The 14014-nt window shown below is 58.1% G+C and overlaps 1 protein-coding gene across 5 annotated transcripts in view; it reads right to left on the bottom strand.

Annotated features, from left to right (window-relative positions):
• The window catches only part of TRAPPC9 (trafficking protein particle complex subunit 9), a 393547-nt gene that overhangs the window by 47486 nt on the left and 332047 nt on the right, over window positions 1–14014 (bottom strand). The window contains exon 22 of one of the 5 annotated variants that reach the window (XM_070476949.1): window positions 11585–11772. The exons of the other annotated variants lie outside the window; for them this stretch is intronic. Within the exon in view, the coding sequence (XP_070333050.1) occupies window positions 11600–11772 (173 nt within the window). The 3' untranslated portion in view covers window positions 11585–11599. Of the gene's footprint in view, window positions 1–11584; window positions 11773–14014 lie in introns of those variants that run through there. 5 annotated transcript variants of the gene reach the window in all.

Below are 14014 nucleotides of genomic sequence, written 5' to 3'. Positions count from 1 at the left end.
AGTGCCGAGCAGGGCTCCTGTCTCCCAGGGCTCTCTGTCTGATGCCCTGGAAAGCCTCTGAAGGCGGGCAGCGTGGAATGGCCTGCAGCAGGTGCACAGCCGAACGCCGGGGTGGGGGACGCATCGGCACGGGTGGGTGGCTTTGCCCTGGTGGGCTGGGACATCCCCCCACACAGGTGGGTGTCACGAGTCTCATTTAACACAGGAGGGGGCGAGATGCAGAAAGCTTAAGGAGCTTAGCTAAGGTTGCAGAGCCTGACGGTGGCAGGGGTGGGGTTCTGCCTGGTTTTTGAAAAAGTTATTATCTTTGAACCTCTTTGAGATCTACCTCATACACAACACACCTTGCTGCCTTAAGGTATATAATCCAGAGTTTCTAGCACATTCACAGTGTGCAACCATCACCACCATCTAAGTCCAGAGCAGGTCACCCCCTGAGCAGGAACCCTGCACCCAGGAGCAGTCTCACCCACCCCCTCGCCCCCGACAACCACTGATCTACTTCCGGTCTCTATAGATTTACCTATCCTATAACAAATGGAATCAGATGATGTGTAACTTGTAACGTCTGGCTTCTTTCACTTCGTGTGATATGTTAAACATGCACCAACATTTCAGTATATCTCAGCACTCCATTCCTTTCAATATCTGAGCAATGCTCCATCATACGGTAGACCCTGAGTCACTGAGACACCAGATGGTGGACACCTAGCTTGGTCGTTTCCACTTTCAGCTGCTGTTACACCTCACACACAGGTCTGGTTGGTCCTTCACAGGTTTTTATTTCTCTTTGCCAAGGAGGGGATGTACCTGATTTAGATCCCTGAGTTCTTGTACCCAACCGAGTTCAAAACAAGGATAAATCTCTAGGGACTATAATATTTTATCCCTAAAAACATCTAATTTGATAACCCCCAAGAGGGAGACGAATGCAAAGCTCAGATAATCCATTTATCTTGTCCCACTCAGCATGTACCCCCAGAACAAAAACAGCTGTTAGCCCGACTTGCACAGAAGCTGCTGCTAAAACGTACTTTACAGTACAGCCTCGCCCGAAGGCGGACTCAGCACTTTGCCCTGGGTTGCTGCATTGGCAGCATCTGGACTAAATGGGCGCGGTGATGGGAGCGAGGCTGTCCTGCCAGCATGATGACAAGTTGGCATCGCCAGGGTGGCAGCCAAGCAGCAGCACCAAACGCCCTGAGTGCCCCCGGGCGACGGGCTGCTTCAGAGGAGGCGGGCCGTGAAACCCCCGGTGCATGGGCGGCCGGGCGGAGATCTCTCTGGGGACGAACCCGGAGCCGCCCTACGTCTCTGTCCCTGCCCCCGTGATGCCCTTCCTCTGTCTTGGCCAAGTCTGGGTCCGCCTGCTGGCACTCGGGGTCCTCCACGAACCAGCCCACCTGCCATTCCAAGCCTGAGGGAGTAGCAGCCCCGCCCCCACTAGCATCATCACACCCGAGACCACAAGTGCGCCCAGCACACCCTAGGAGTCCATACGATTACACTCCCCTCCACCACACAGCCACAGATAATCAACCCACACCTACGGCCGGCCCGGAGGCTGACTGCACGCTTCCCGAGTGGACACCGCCGAGCACCCTCCCAGCTCCTCCCGCCCTCCCAAGTCCCCCAGAGCGCTCCCACAGCTGATGTTCCCATGGGTACACCTTGCACCCGAGCACACCTGCCCTGGGTGGAGTCACCAGGCAACTGGAAAGACAGGGGTGGTGGGAGAGCCACACAGACGGGCCGAGGCACCTGTGTGACTGTCCGCTGCCTCCGGAAACCCCCAGAGAGGAGAGTGATGGAATGGACACAGCTGAGCCCACGAGGAGGGCGGCCATCCTGGGAAGAGGTGAAGTGATGGGCAGAGCTCGGCGGACACCAAGGACAAAGGCGCAGTGCCCAGCAGGCGTGGGGTCAGCGGGCCCAGCGTGGGGGGCGGGCGGGAAAAGCCTGTGAACAGGGCACAACGGCAACGCGGCCTGAGGCCCGCGGCAGGGCTGCTGCTCTGCGAGCCGAGGAACACACAATCGGGAGCCTGCCGTCTGCACCCCTAAAGGGAGCTCTGCCCCCAGGGCACCTGCCGTCGCTGGTCTGAGCTGTGAAACGGGACCAGCATGAGCCGCTCTCCCTGCTGGCTGGAGGAGCGAGGGAGGAGGCTTAGCGGGCCTGCATGCTGCTGACTCGCACCGGTGAGATTTCACACCTGTTTGACCTTGGGCAAGTCTACCTCAGCAGCTTCCCAGGTGGCTCAGTGGTAAAGAATCCATGCGCCAATGCAGGAGACCGGGTTCAGTTCCTGAGTCAGGAAGATTCCCCGGAGTAGCAAACAGCAACCCACTCCAGTGTTCTCACCTGGAGAACCCTATGGACAGAGAGCCTGGTGGGCTATAGTCCAAGGGGTCGCACAGTCAGACACGGCTGAGCGACTAAACTACAACTAAAGTTGACTTTGAAGTCTTACTAGGAGCTGAGCTGACACCCGGGCTTGGTTCTCACGTCTCGGTCCAGGCAGACGTGAGACGGAGGTTCAGATCACTCACTTTTCTTGGGTTTTCTGCTAACAAGTAGCAGAGCCAGACTCTGAATCCACATCTGAATTCAAACTCCTTTTCCCCCTAAACCCTGCTAGCTGGCCTAGAAGAAAGAGGCCAGTCGCTGAGAACAGCGGGAGCGCCTGTCCTGAGAGATGCCTGGAAGGATGCCCACGGCAGACAGACCGCGGGCGAGGCCTCAGAGCAGCGGCGGCGCATCTGCGGAGGCTCGGCCGGGGCACCCCTGCCCCCAAGGCCCGCGTGCTCCAGCTGCCCCTGGCGGCTCCCCCACGCTGCCTGGGGCAGCTCCACACTCAGGGTCAGGGAGGCAAAAGTTGTGCTGCCAAGCGGCTTTATCTTCCCTCCAATAAAGTTAGGAGGAAGCTGTGGGGGGGCGGGCGCGGGAGAAACAGTGGCCTCAGCCCAAGTCTCCTGTCCTTGGACAGACAGCCCCTGGGGTCCCAGGGTCCTCGTGTTTCCAGCACAGAAGGTGCGTGTTACCACCCCGTGTCAGGTACGAGGTTGGGGTGCAGGGTGATATGCCACTTGCTCAAGGTCATGCTGCTGACCTGAGACTCACATCCTCTCCAGGCGCAGATCACAAGGACACCCTGTACCCTGCTCGCGTCCCTCGCCCATCCACCCGCTGGACGTCCCAGGGACCTGGTGCCGGCGGCGTGCCACTTGGCACCGTCTCCATCGTTCGAAAAGGATCAGTTCCTATGTCGACTCTCTGCCCTCCTCGGGCACAGCCCCCCAGACTGCCTTCCCCCTTCGCAGCCCCTCACACACATCTCAACCGCAGCACTTACTCCCTAGCGGCGCGCTGCTCCTGGGGGGGCGCCCCCTCCCTGAGACGGGGACCACCTTGTCAGCGCATAGAGGTGACATCTGGAGACAGTGTTTCAGAAACAACTGCAGATAACTTCCACTGATGACCAGAGATGCAAAGAATACAGATAAACTATGAGCCAAACACATCAGTATCACAGAACTGCTCACCATGACCGAGAACTGTTTATCCTCCGATGGCTCACACCAGGAAACCTATCAGCCTAACTCACCACAGCACTTCAAAGGGGAGAAAAATCAGGATTATGTTAATAAATGCCAAAAGTGATTTCACAGAAAAGATTGAGAAGACCTCTCCCCAAATAAACAGTTCTTGAAATAGAAGAAAACTAAATTATAAGCACTATTTTTAAAGAAAATATTTTACATATTCAAATATATATACGTATATGAATTTTTTATATTTGTAATTAGAATGTAACTTTTAACCGGACAAAAATGTCCTTCTAATTCATACAACTAAGAAAAATATAAAAGAAGAATAGCAAAAGAAGCAGGGGGCTTGCTTTGCCAGATGTTAAGACTCAATCTAAAGGGCATGGTTTGAGTGCAGAAGCAGACAAATGTTTTCAACATCACAGATCAAAGAATCCAGAAGTAGATCCATGTTTACACGGGAACTAAATATATTACATAAATGGCATGCTAATTCAGAGGAGAAAGTGTGGTTTTCAAAATAAATTGGCTCTGGCATAACTGACTGAACATCTCTAGGACGACAGGCCAGGATCCACCTCGTTCTACGTGTGCAAATGAATTCCAGATAGATTAACGTTCTAAATGAAGAAAGAAATGAAAACAACACGGATAAAATAGGAAGTGGGGGAGACATTCCTCAGGGGACACTGAACTGCAGGAAAACGAAGGGACTCTTTATGGCGAAGGCACAAAGCCACAGGAAACGAGAGACAGGAAGATGTACCCACAGCTTGTTCAGCAGACAGTCGGCTCTTCTGCCCAGGTTACAACTTCCCACAGGTGGGTGAGAAAAAGACACAGCGTCTCCCAGGAGGATGGGCAGAGGGTGCACCAGGGGATTCCAGGGGAGGGGGCTACAGGGTCAACAAACAGAGGAGATCCCCAAGCTTGCCAGCCACCAGGGAGAGGCAAACCAGAGCAACAGTGGTCTGTTTTCAGGGTGAAACAAGAGGACGCGGCCAGGTGGCTACCAACTTCCCGCAGCCAGGCCCTCTGAGGCAGGGGGCCTCGGGCACATGGAGCGTCCAGTACCCACACCGGAGAGGAGTCTAACAGAGGCAGGACCCCACGGAGGGAGTGGCATTCCCGACTCAACGGACATGAGCCTGAGCAAACTCCGGGAGACGGTGATGGAGAGGGAAGCCTGGCATGCTGCCGTCCTTGGGGTCGCGGAGTCAAACATGACTGAGCAACTGAACACCACCACTTAGGGAGAAGAGACACAGTTCATATGTATAAACATGTGTGCGTGCAGCTACACGAACCTGAGACACGCAGGATGTAAACGCGTACACCCGGGCCCCGGCACTGGGCTCCTCCTCAGAAGACAGGAATGGAGGAGGGAAGGAGGGGAATACACGCGGTGCCATTCAGCACTATTTCAGCAGTCGAAATGAACCGGGATTACTTGTCTAAGTTAAAGAATTTAATAATTGGCTTTTCAGTGCTTTCTAGACTGAAAACCAATCCCAAGGCCCATGCTTGTCATTGGTCCAAGTGTGATCACTGCCTATGGGACCCGTGAGCAGTGTGCTGAGGCTTCTGAACAGAGAGATCGAGGCTTCTCGGCAGCATCATAACCAGTAAATAGGAATTGAGAGGCAGCAGCTGGAGGCCCGCTGAGGGGCTGGCGGGAGAGGGGAGGGTAGCAGGGCCCGGATGGCCCCTGGCTTGGGGACGAGTCGCGTGGGGCCGAGCCATCAGGCTCAGGTCTGAGAGCTCCTCCCGGGCCCCCGTCAGCGCAGCTCTATCAGGGGCCTTGTGCTGCTAGAGCCGCAGGGGATGAGGGGTGGCCCACCCAGGAGACCACCCCCTCCCACTCTCCACCACACCCACACTCGCTGTGGAGGCTCTCCAGCCTGGAGCCTCTGGACAGACTGGTTCATCAACTCAACTGAAAATCCCTGCCTGGAGAGCCGGGCTGGGCCAGCCCGGTGCTGGGCCCTGGGGATGTGCCGGTGACTTCCAGCGACTCATGATCAGGCCGAGTGCTGGCCCCAAGGACACAGAGACATAGGCAGCTCCCGGGGTCAGCGACACACAGGGAGGTGGCCTCGACAGCTTCCTCAGGGCAGTCCCCCCGTGTGAAAAACAGCGGGTTGAGCCCCGGAACTCCTGTGCCCAGGGAGAACACTGGCTACAGGATCCACAGGGCAAACAGACCCAGGTCCATCCTGGTCAGAGCCTGGGGGACAGAAGGGGCCCCAGCGACCCTGCTGGGGCATCTTTACAAAGCGTTCAGTGTTTGAAGAGCTGGGCTTCCCTGGTGGCTTAGTTGATAAAGAATCCGCCTGCAGACCTGCGTTCCATCCCTGGGTTGGGAAGATCTCCTGGAGAAGGGAAAGGCCACCCACTGCAGTATTCTGGCCTGGAGAAGTCCATGGAATGGGGTCGCAAATAGCAGACTGAGTGACTTTCACTTTCAGGGGGTGTGTCCAGGGGCCACATTTCACAGGGGTATGTGATGGCCTCCCCCGTAGCGGAGGTGTGTGGAGCGGGAGCAGCAGGACAGGAAGGGCTCAGCCGTGAGCTCACCGGAAGAGGGCGGAGGAAGCCCTGGCAACAGAAACATGTACCAAGCCCTCTCCCCGCTGGCTTCGACTGCTGGGGCCACTGGTTCTGGGGCCAGGGATCCTCACCGGGGAGCCATGAGCTCAGCTCCCTGCCCACGGCACGGCTCCTCACATGCCAGATGGGCGCTTTGAACACTGGTTGTGCGGTTCTTTTCTCCTTTGCTTCTAAGCAAAACTCAGCTGTAAAGGTCCAAGTGAGGTCAAGCAGGTGGAGGAAGGATTACAAGTGTCCCCACCTGGGTCACCTGGGCTAAGCGGGGTGTGGGGGGCACCGGGATGGGTCAGTCCACGAGAAGGGACTGGGACAATGTTACTGAGGGCCCGGGTCTCCGAAGGACCAGAGGCAAGACTGTGGCCTGCCACAGCGAGGGGGCGGGGCGGGGCGCCGCTGGTGAGGGCGGCACCGAGCCCCCGGAGGCCGCTGTCCCGGCCAGCATCGCTCAGGGTGGCGCTGCTCACACGACGGCGTGGCCGTGGAGGCTGAGCAGTTGGACCCAGGAGGGGCTGCATGGGCCCCTCGGCGACTCTGACCTGAGAATCGCTGCCCCTGATCCCTATGGGATCAATTAGCGTTCCCAATAAAAACGGAGATTTCATCTCCATAGTAAGTTCTGAGGAAAAGGTCACTTCCACCCCCCAGGAGATGGAATTTCCTGGCTTGTTTTCAGCCTGGCATTCTGCAGGACAGGGCTGGCAACACAGGCCCTGTGGAGGGTCCTGGGGGGCCCCTGGCTCCTGACCCGGGCAGCTGCAGCTCCAGACAAGGAGGCGGAATCAGGTCTCCAGGCTAAAGGGCTCCGGTCACTCCCCAGCCCAAGTACCCACCATGCAAGCGCTGTGCCCGGCTTTGGAGAGGAAGGGGGGTGTAACGCAGGCCATCTGCCCGCAGAGAAGGGGGCAGTGGCTGCAGCCAGGGCGTCTGCCCTGCCGGGAGGGCAGGGACCTGGACAGGGCTGTCCCGTGCCCAGGAGGAGGGGGCAGCTGTGAGAGCTGAGGGGGCCGGACAGCAAGCCCTGGGGCAGGAGGGTGGACCTGAGGGTCAGACAGGAGGTGCATTCATTCCCGAAATACCTTCTGAGCTTCCTCTAAGGGCCAGGCACCTGCTCGGACCTGATCTTACCTGGAAGTCTCGTGGGTGTGGGAGTCAGCTGTGTGTCAGGGTGAGAAGATGATGGTGGGAGGTCTGGGGCCTGGGAGCCCAGAGAAAGGTTCCCACACACGTGGCGCGGAGGGGCTGATGATGGGGGTGGCCCAGGCTCGAGAGGGTGAGGCTCTGGGCCAAGGCCACTCCACAGGAAATGGGAAAAGGTGGCAGATGCTAGAGCGATCCCATAAGTACAATTTACAGGAAGTGATCAGAGACGGATGAAGACATGAGTCAGAAGAACCACAGGGAACGCCCAGATGTCAATGGGCTTTTTCATACTCGATCCTAACATGGGCTATAGGAAGAGGCATACGCACATGCATGCACACTCACACGTGTGCACACCACCTATAAACACACACACACAGATCACCTCAATTTGAGTGATTACCTGTAATTCTGCTCTCTATAGGGAACTGGGTAACGCTGGATTTGCGCCCACGCTCAGCCACGCCCCCTCTGGGACCCCTGCAGCCAGTGGGCACACCACGTCCCATGCCTCCCCATGCACAGCAGCCCCCACCTGTCACCCATGCCCTCACAGCAGGGATTCTCACCCACTGGGGCCCTCAGGTGACAGCCACCGGACAGGGAGCTGGCGGGACACAGGAGATGCTTTAAACAGGCTCATTTTTATGCACAGCAGCTTGCGCTGTAGTCGGCTGACTGACAGACATCACTTGCTGGGTCTTGGCACAGGCGGTGTGGCCCCGGGGCCCATGCTCAGCTCGCCGGCAGGAGCCTCTGTGACGGCTCTGCATGCTGGACAGGGTTCTGACAAAGGCCCTGGCCATCCTGGCTACACTGCCCTCTGTCCCTGGCACCCTTCTCTCAGGCTGTCCCGGGCATCCCCACCAGTAACAGGTCATAGAAGGGGTGAGGGTGGGGTCACTGGGCTCGAGACCTTCTGGGGCAAAGCTGTCGCTGCCCCGCCAGACTCCCGGTCTCTCGAGGTGGACTCTGCTGCCTCCGGGATGCATTTCCAATCTAAGTGCCGAACAGCCTCTCTCTTCTTTGGCCTTCCTGTAAAACAGCAGCATATACGTGGTACCATCCAACTGCCATCTGGCTGCAAGCCTGACGGGCATGTGCCACACAGAGAGAGGAGGCGCTCGGGATTCTGGGCCATGCCGACCCGGGGGCCACTGCTGGTCAGCTCTGGGGGCAGGGGGCCAGGCAGGGCCTGGCACTCCGACCTCACCATTTATGCCGAAATTCCTTGGTCCCTAGATTGTCGACCTGAGGTCTATGCTCAGGGTGGCCCTAATGCTCTAGGGGAAGGCTCTTGAGGCCCACCGGAGTGAGCAAAGAGGGGGTCTGTTCCCTGCTTGGAGCGCCCACCAGACTCTGTTCAGTGTTCACAACTCTGCCAAGGGCAGCCTCCTCCAGGAAGCAGGCTGACCCCCAGGTCGGATCAGCTGCCCCTCCTCCCTCCACGCCTGTATAATCTCCTCTTGCGTGTGGGTAGACCTTTGTGAACATGATGCTACCACTGCTGTGATTATGTTATGTCATCTGGTGAAAAGTGAAAGTGAAAGTCGCTCAGTCGTGTCCAACTCTTTGTAACCCCACAGACTATACAGTCCATGGAATTCTCCAAGCCAGAATACTGGAGTGGGTCTCTCCACAGGATCTTCCCAATCCAGGGACTGAACCCCGGTCTCTTACGTTGCAGCTTGATTCTTTACCAACTGAGCCATCAGGGAAGCCCCATCTGGTGAAAGGGAGACGTTCAAAGTGGGCCCGACCTAATCAGGGAACCCTTTAATGCAGACAGTTTTCTCCAGCTGTTGTCAGAAGAGGAAGTCAGAGGTTCAGAGCGTGAAAAGGATTCTCTATGCCACTGCAGGCTTGGGATGGAGGGGACACATATCAACCAATGGGGGGCAGCCTTAGGAGCTGAGTCAGCCCTGCTGACTGTCAGCAAGGAACCAGGGACCTCAGCCATAAGGACCTGAGTTCTGCCAACAGTAAGAAAGACCATGAAAGTGGACTTTTTCCAGGGCCTCCAGGGAAGCATTCCACCCAAGAAACACCCCAGTTTTAGTCTGGTGATACCCTGAGTAGAGAATCTTCTGAAAGCTCCCCTGCCCCGGCTGGCTTCTCCTTAGCTTTCAAGATTCTGCCGCTGGCGGTTACCTTCTTCAGGGAATTCTCCTTCTGCTCCTGGACAGGCAGCTGACCCCTCCCCTTCCCAGCTCAGACCTCCACCCCTCTGGCACAGAATGAGCTCCTCAACTGCAGAGGTCGGCCATGTGCACGCCCAGCAGAGCGAAGAATTCTCCTCCTAGGAAGCAGAGACCCCCGAAGAGGCATCGCTCCTCTCCCGGCACACCGGCACCTACAGGCAGAAGCCTGGGACAAGCCGTGCTGCACACTCAGATCCGGGGCATCGTCCCAGGGACAGTGCAGGGCTCCGTGGGGAGTAACTGGGCCAAGAGGCTGTGCCGAGGACCGTGTGTGCTCACTAAGCGCAGTGTGCTCGGAGCACGCGAGGGGGCTCCTTTATGAAGGCGGAGCCACATGTGGGGGCCCACCAGCCACCTGGCCAGGGCCGGGGCCCGGGGCTCTGTGGCTCTTCACCCCGGGGACCGCCGCAGGTACAACCATCGCCCCTGCCTCCAGCCGAGGGGGCGGGACCCAGAGGGGTCTGCAGGTCTGACTGACCCAGGGCTCGGGCAGAACAGCCCGAATGCGGACGCAGGTCCACAGGCTGCAGAGTGGCATGTTTCCCCACCCGTCCTTGGTGTGACCAGCTCCACACACGCAGATCCCCAGCAGTCTGTGCAACAGAAGCTCAAGATGGGTCACACCTGAGACCCACGGGCTCGGCCATGAGTGTCCCTGTCTGAAGGTGTGATGCTCTGACGAGGTCGGTCACAGGCCGCAGGAGAGGCGCCGCAGTGTGCAGCCAGCTGCACCGGGGCCCAGGCCCCCAGCCGTCCTCAAACTGGGGTGTTTCCACGCCGGGGGCTGCGGGTTCTCACTGCAGGGGCGACTCACTTGCACAGGGTGACTGAGATGCTGAGGGGAAGATTTCAAAGACGAAGGTGCCCCTGTGAGGGGGAGCCTGCCACCCAGCCGGTGGTGTTCAGGCTCTTCCGCTGCTCTGAACACGACCCATAAGCACCCGTCCCCTCTCAGAGCCCTGCACCCACTAGAGCACCAATTTTTAAAATTTATTTCTTTGGCTGCACCAAGTCTTACTTGGGGCACATGGGGGTCTAGTTCCCCGACCAGGGACCGAACTCGGGGCCCTCTGCATCAGAAGCATGGAGTTCTAGCCACTGGACCACCAGGGAAGTCCCGAGCACCAATTTTTTTTTAAACTGAGGTGGGGTGGGAGTGGGGGGCAAGACTTCACCCACCTGACCAGCCTCTCTGGCCTCCTCACAGCCTAGAACCAGAGCTTAGCTGCCTTTCATTTGTCCTATATGTTGGGCTGCAGATATGCTGCATCTGACTAATAAATTTTGAAAAGCACTGAGCAAAATCCCGCAGGCCCTTCCTAGCTCTGCACACCAAGGCTGGGCGATGCGCGTCCTTATCACGCCCTCTCTCCTGCGGGTCGATGCTTTTGGAGCGCTGTCCGTCCGTCCCTCCGTGTGTATCCACCCACTCATCCATGCGCGCATCTATTTTAGATCCATGGAGCACCCCACTTCATAGCCCCGGGGACAGCAGTGGACGCGGCAGCATGAGAGGCCAGTCCCTGCTGCTGTAACCTGATCAGGCCCCAGCTGATGGCAGATAAGAGGCACAGAGGCCAAATCTGCTGTCTTTAATTAAGGAGGAGATTGATAAGAACTGTCAGAGTGGGATGGAGAGGCTCCAAGCCGCTTAGTCTGGAAAGGCGAAGCTGAAGATTAAAAATACGATGAGAGTTTCCCTAGAAAGCCTACAGAAGCGGTGATGGGGAGGACGGGGCTCAGGGGACAGCAGAAGGAGCCTGGTGACGCTCAAGAATTAACCCCATTCCCCAAGCTCCAGCGGGGCGGCGGAGTGGCCTGATTGCCAGCCGCTTGGACAAACTGTACTAATTTTTGGAAAAATGGTACCTCTCACCAAGGGAAGGGAAGCGCTCCTGGACAAAGAATCGCTCGCCCTTCCCGGACTCTGGAGGACACCTTCTGGTGCTGACCCCTGGGCTGGCTGTGCACCTGCCCCTGGGATCCTCCCCAAGTCCAGATGCACTGGAGCCTGCGAGCCCCTCTGGGAGACAGATGTAGAGGACAGGGAGCTTGGGCCAGGCCCGGGACCCAGCCCATCTGATCCCAGAACTGTTCCACTCACTCCCGCAGGTGCAGACTGCAGGACGGACAACTCAGCTGACGACCGAAAACTCCAACTCGTCTGGACGCCGGAAGGTAAACAAGCAGGGCTTCCCGGAGGCCTGGAACATTCTGCCGAATTCCCGAGGAGAGATCAAGGCTCGGAAATCTCAGCACACGTGTGACTTGTTCTGAGAAGGAACGAATGCTCTTTGAGGAAGGGGCTTCTACGCGGAGGTGTTTTATTTTGTAAACTAGAGAATACAATCATCTAAAAACCTGAATGTTTGCTCCTGTTGTTGAGAACAGGAAGCTGTGATTGGGCCGCACCACCCAGGGAGTCAGAAAGTCTGACAGGAACGCCTTCTCCCTCTGTAATTTTTTTTTTTTCCTCTTGGAAAGAAAAACAATGATGAGGACTTGGAGCCCAGAGACCTAGGCTCAAGTCCAGGTTCAGCTGTGAGACTTGGACCAAAGAGCGAAGACACGACAGTTCATGGCGGGACCCCGAGGGTCTCCCAACAGCAGGGTTTGGATGGGGAACCAGTGAGAGAGTGAACAGAAAAAAACACAACTTAAAAGCTTTAAAGCCCAAGACCACACATATGCATAGAACAGAAAGGCTGTTCAAGCTTTGCCAGCCAGACCGTGGTCCTTATTGTCGCCATGATGGATGTGCACGGTGACGGTGGGAAGGGCCGGGTCACACATACTCCACATGCACAGAGCCTGGAGACAGCCCCCCGGTGGGCAGGGGAGGAAGGGGTCCCATCACCGTCTCCAGACGGTGGGCTGCTCCCCACGTGCAGCCACCGCACGGTGTCTGGGGCCTCGCGTCGGCTGCGCCTGCCCTCCCGTTCAGCCCTTACCTTGGTTGGCTGACATCCTATGTACCTTTTCTGCCCTGTGGGCGGGGAGGTCTGTGAGCACAGGGACCACCTCTGCCCCGCTCAGCCCCCAAACACTGGCTCAGCGGACAGGGACGGACAACTAGGCACGTGAGCACGCGGGGCAACCCTGGGGACCGAACCCGAGGGCCCGTACCGGGCGAGACGCCCTCCCGCCGGCTGCTCGGAGACGCCCCGGGAAGAGCTTCCTTTCCCTGCCGCCGCTGGACCTGGGGCCTCGGCGCCTCCCGGGGCCGGCCTCCTGGCTGGCATTATGTGAGCCTATTTCCTCCTGGGGGCTGGGGCACCCCAGAACCAGGCTGCTGGCCGTGACAACAGACACGTCCCCCTACCCTCGGCAGCCACAGCGACCTCTGCCTCAGAGGGGCTGCCCAGCTGGAGGCCGCTGAACAGTCTCGGCCCTCAAATGCACATTTACGGCTACCTCCGACGGACGGCTCCTGTGGATGAGGCTGGACGTCCAGGGGTTGCCTGGGAGCTTGACTGTCGGTTTCCGCCCTCTTTCCAGCCCTGCTAAGGGGAGCTCAGGGCCTTTGCCAGCTGGTGGGCGGGCGGGCAGCTGCAGCCCCAGGTCAGCCAGCCTTGCAGCGACAGGGAGCCGACACCAGGCTGGTGAGAATACACTCAGCCACATTCTCCGGGGGCTGCCTGACTGTAACAGAAGGACTGTGCGGTACCTTCCAAATAACACCTAATGCACCACAAGAGGGGCGGCCCACGTGGGCCTTTGTTCACATTGTTATCTTGGTCTAGAGATGCTCTGCCATCCGTGCCTGTCTGGGTCCCTGCGACACTGGCTCCTTTGTGCATCCAACAAACACAGGGTGAATGCTGTGAGCCTGATACTGCTCTTGGTGTTGGCGACATACTTAGAGGAGGTGAACGTCATGGTCCTGCCCTCGTGGGACACCGGCTGAGCAGTGGGTACAGCGAGAGCAGGGTCTGGGCGGGGCGCATCCCGTTCACCCCGGGGGCTGGCGACAGCTCTCAACAAGTGACGTCCACGCAGAGAGAGGGAACCAGACAGGCGACCACCGCAGGGGCTGACACTGGGGACAGCGGTCAGTGAGCAGACCAAGGCCCTGAGCCTACAGGAGCCTCGTGTGTGTCCACTGGACAGTGACTGTTGGAGGGAGTCTGAGCCCTTCACACGGGCCTCACCCCACACTCCTGCCATTAGCTGCACCCTAGGAGTATTCTCTCCACTCCTCATTCCGCCAGGGCACCCCTGAAATGCCACTTCCCCCAGGAAACTGCCGGCTCTGTTGGGTGTCTCCTGTTCAGTTAACACCATAAGGAGGAAGGAAGGAGTGTTCTCAAGGGAATGACGGTGCCTTCCCGAGATGAGAAGGGCCGGCCCCCGACCAGGCCTGGGGACATGGGGTAAAAACCGGTGGCCTCTCCCTCCCAGGACCCACGGCTTCCGCAGCCTGCCCTGTGCTGTCTCCAGTGGGCTCCGTTTTCTGAGACGCAGGTGCCAAAGGAAGCGGGGCTCTTAACAGTTACTGTGCCGCCCCACGGTGTC

This window comes from Odocoileus virginianus, chromosome 15 (genome assembly GCF_023699985.2).
Source record: "Odocoileus virginianus isolate 20LAN1187 ecotype Illinois chromosome 15, Ovbor_1.2, whole genome shotgun sequence".
Lineage (NCBI taxonomy): Eukaryota > Metazoa > Chordata > Mammalia > Artiodactyla > Cervidae > Odocoileus > Odocoileus virginianus.
Note: the sequence above shows the minus strand (reverse complement) of the source record. Positions and strands in the feature narration are given on the sequence as shown.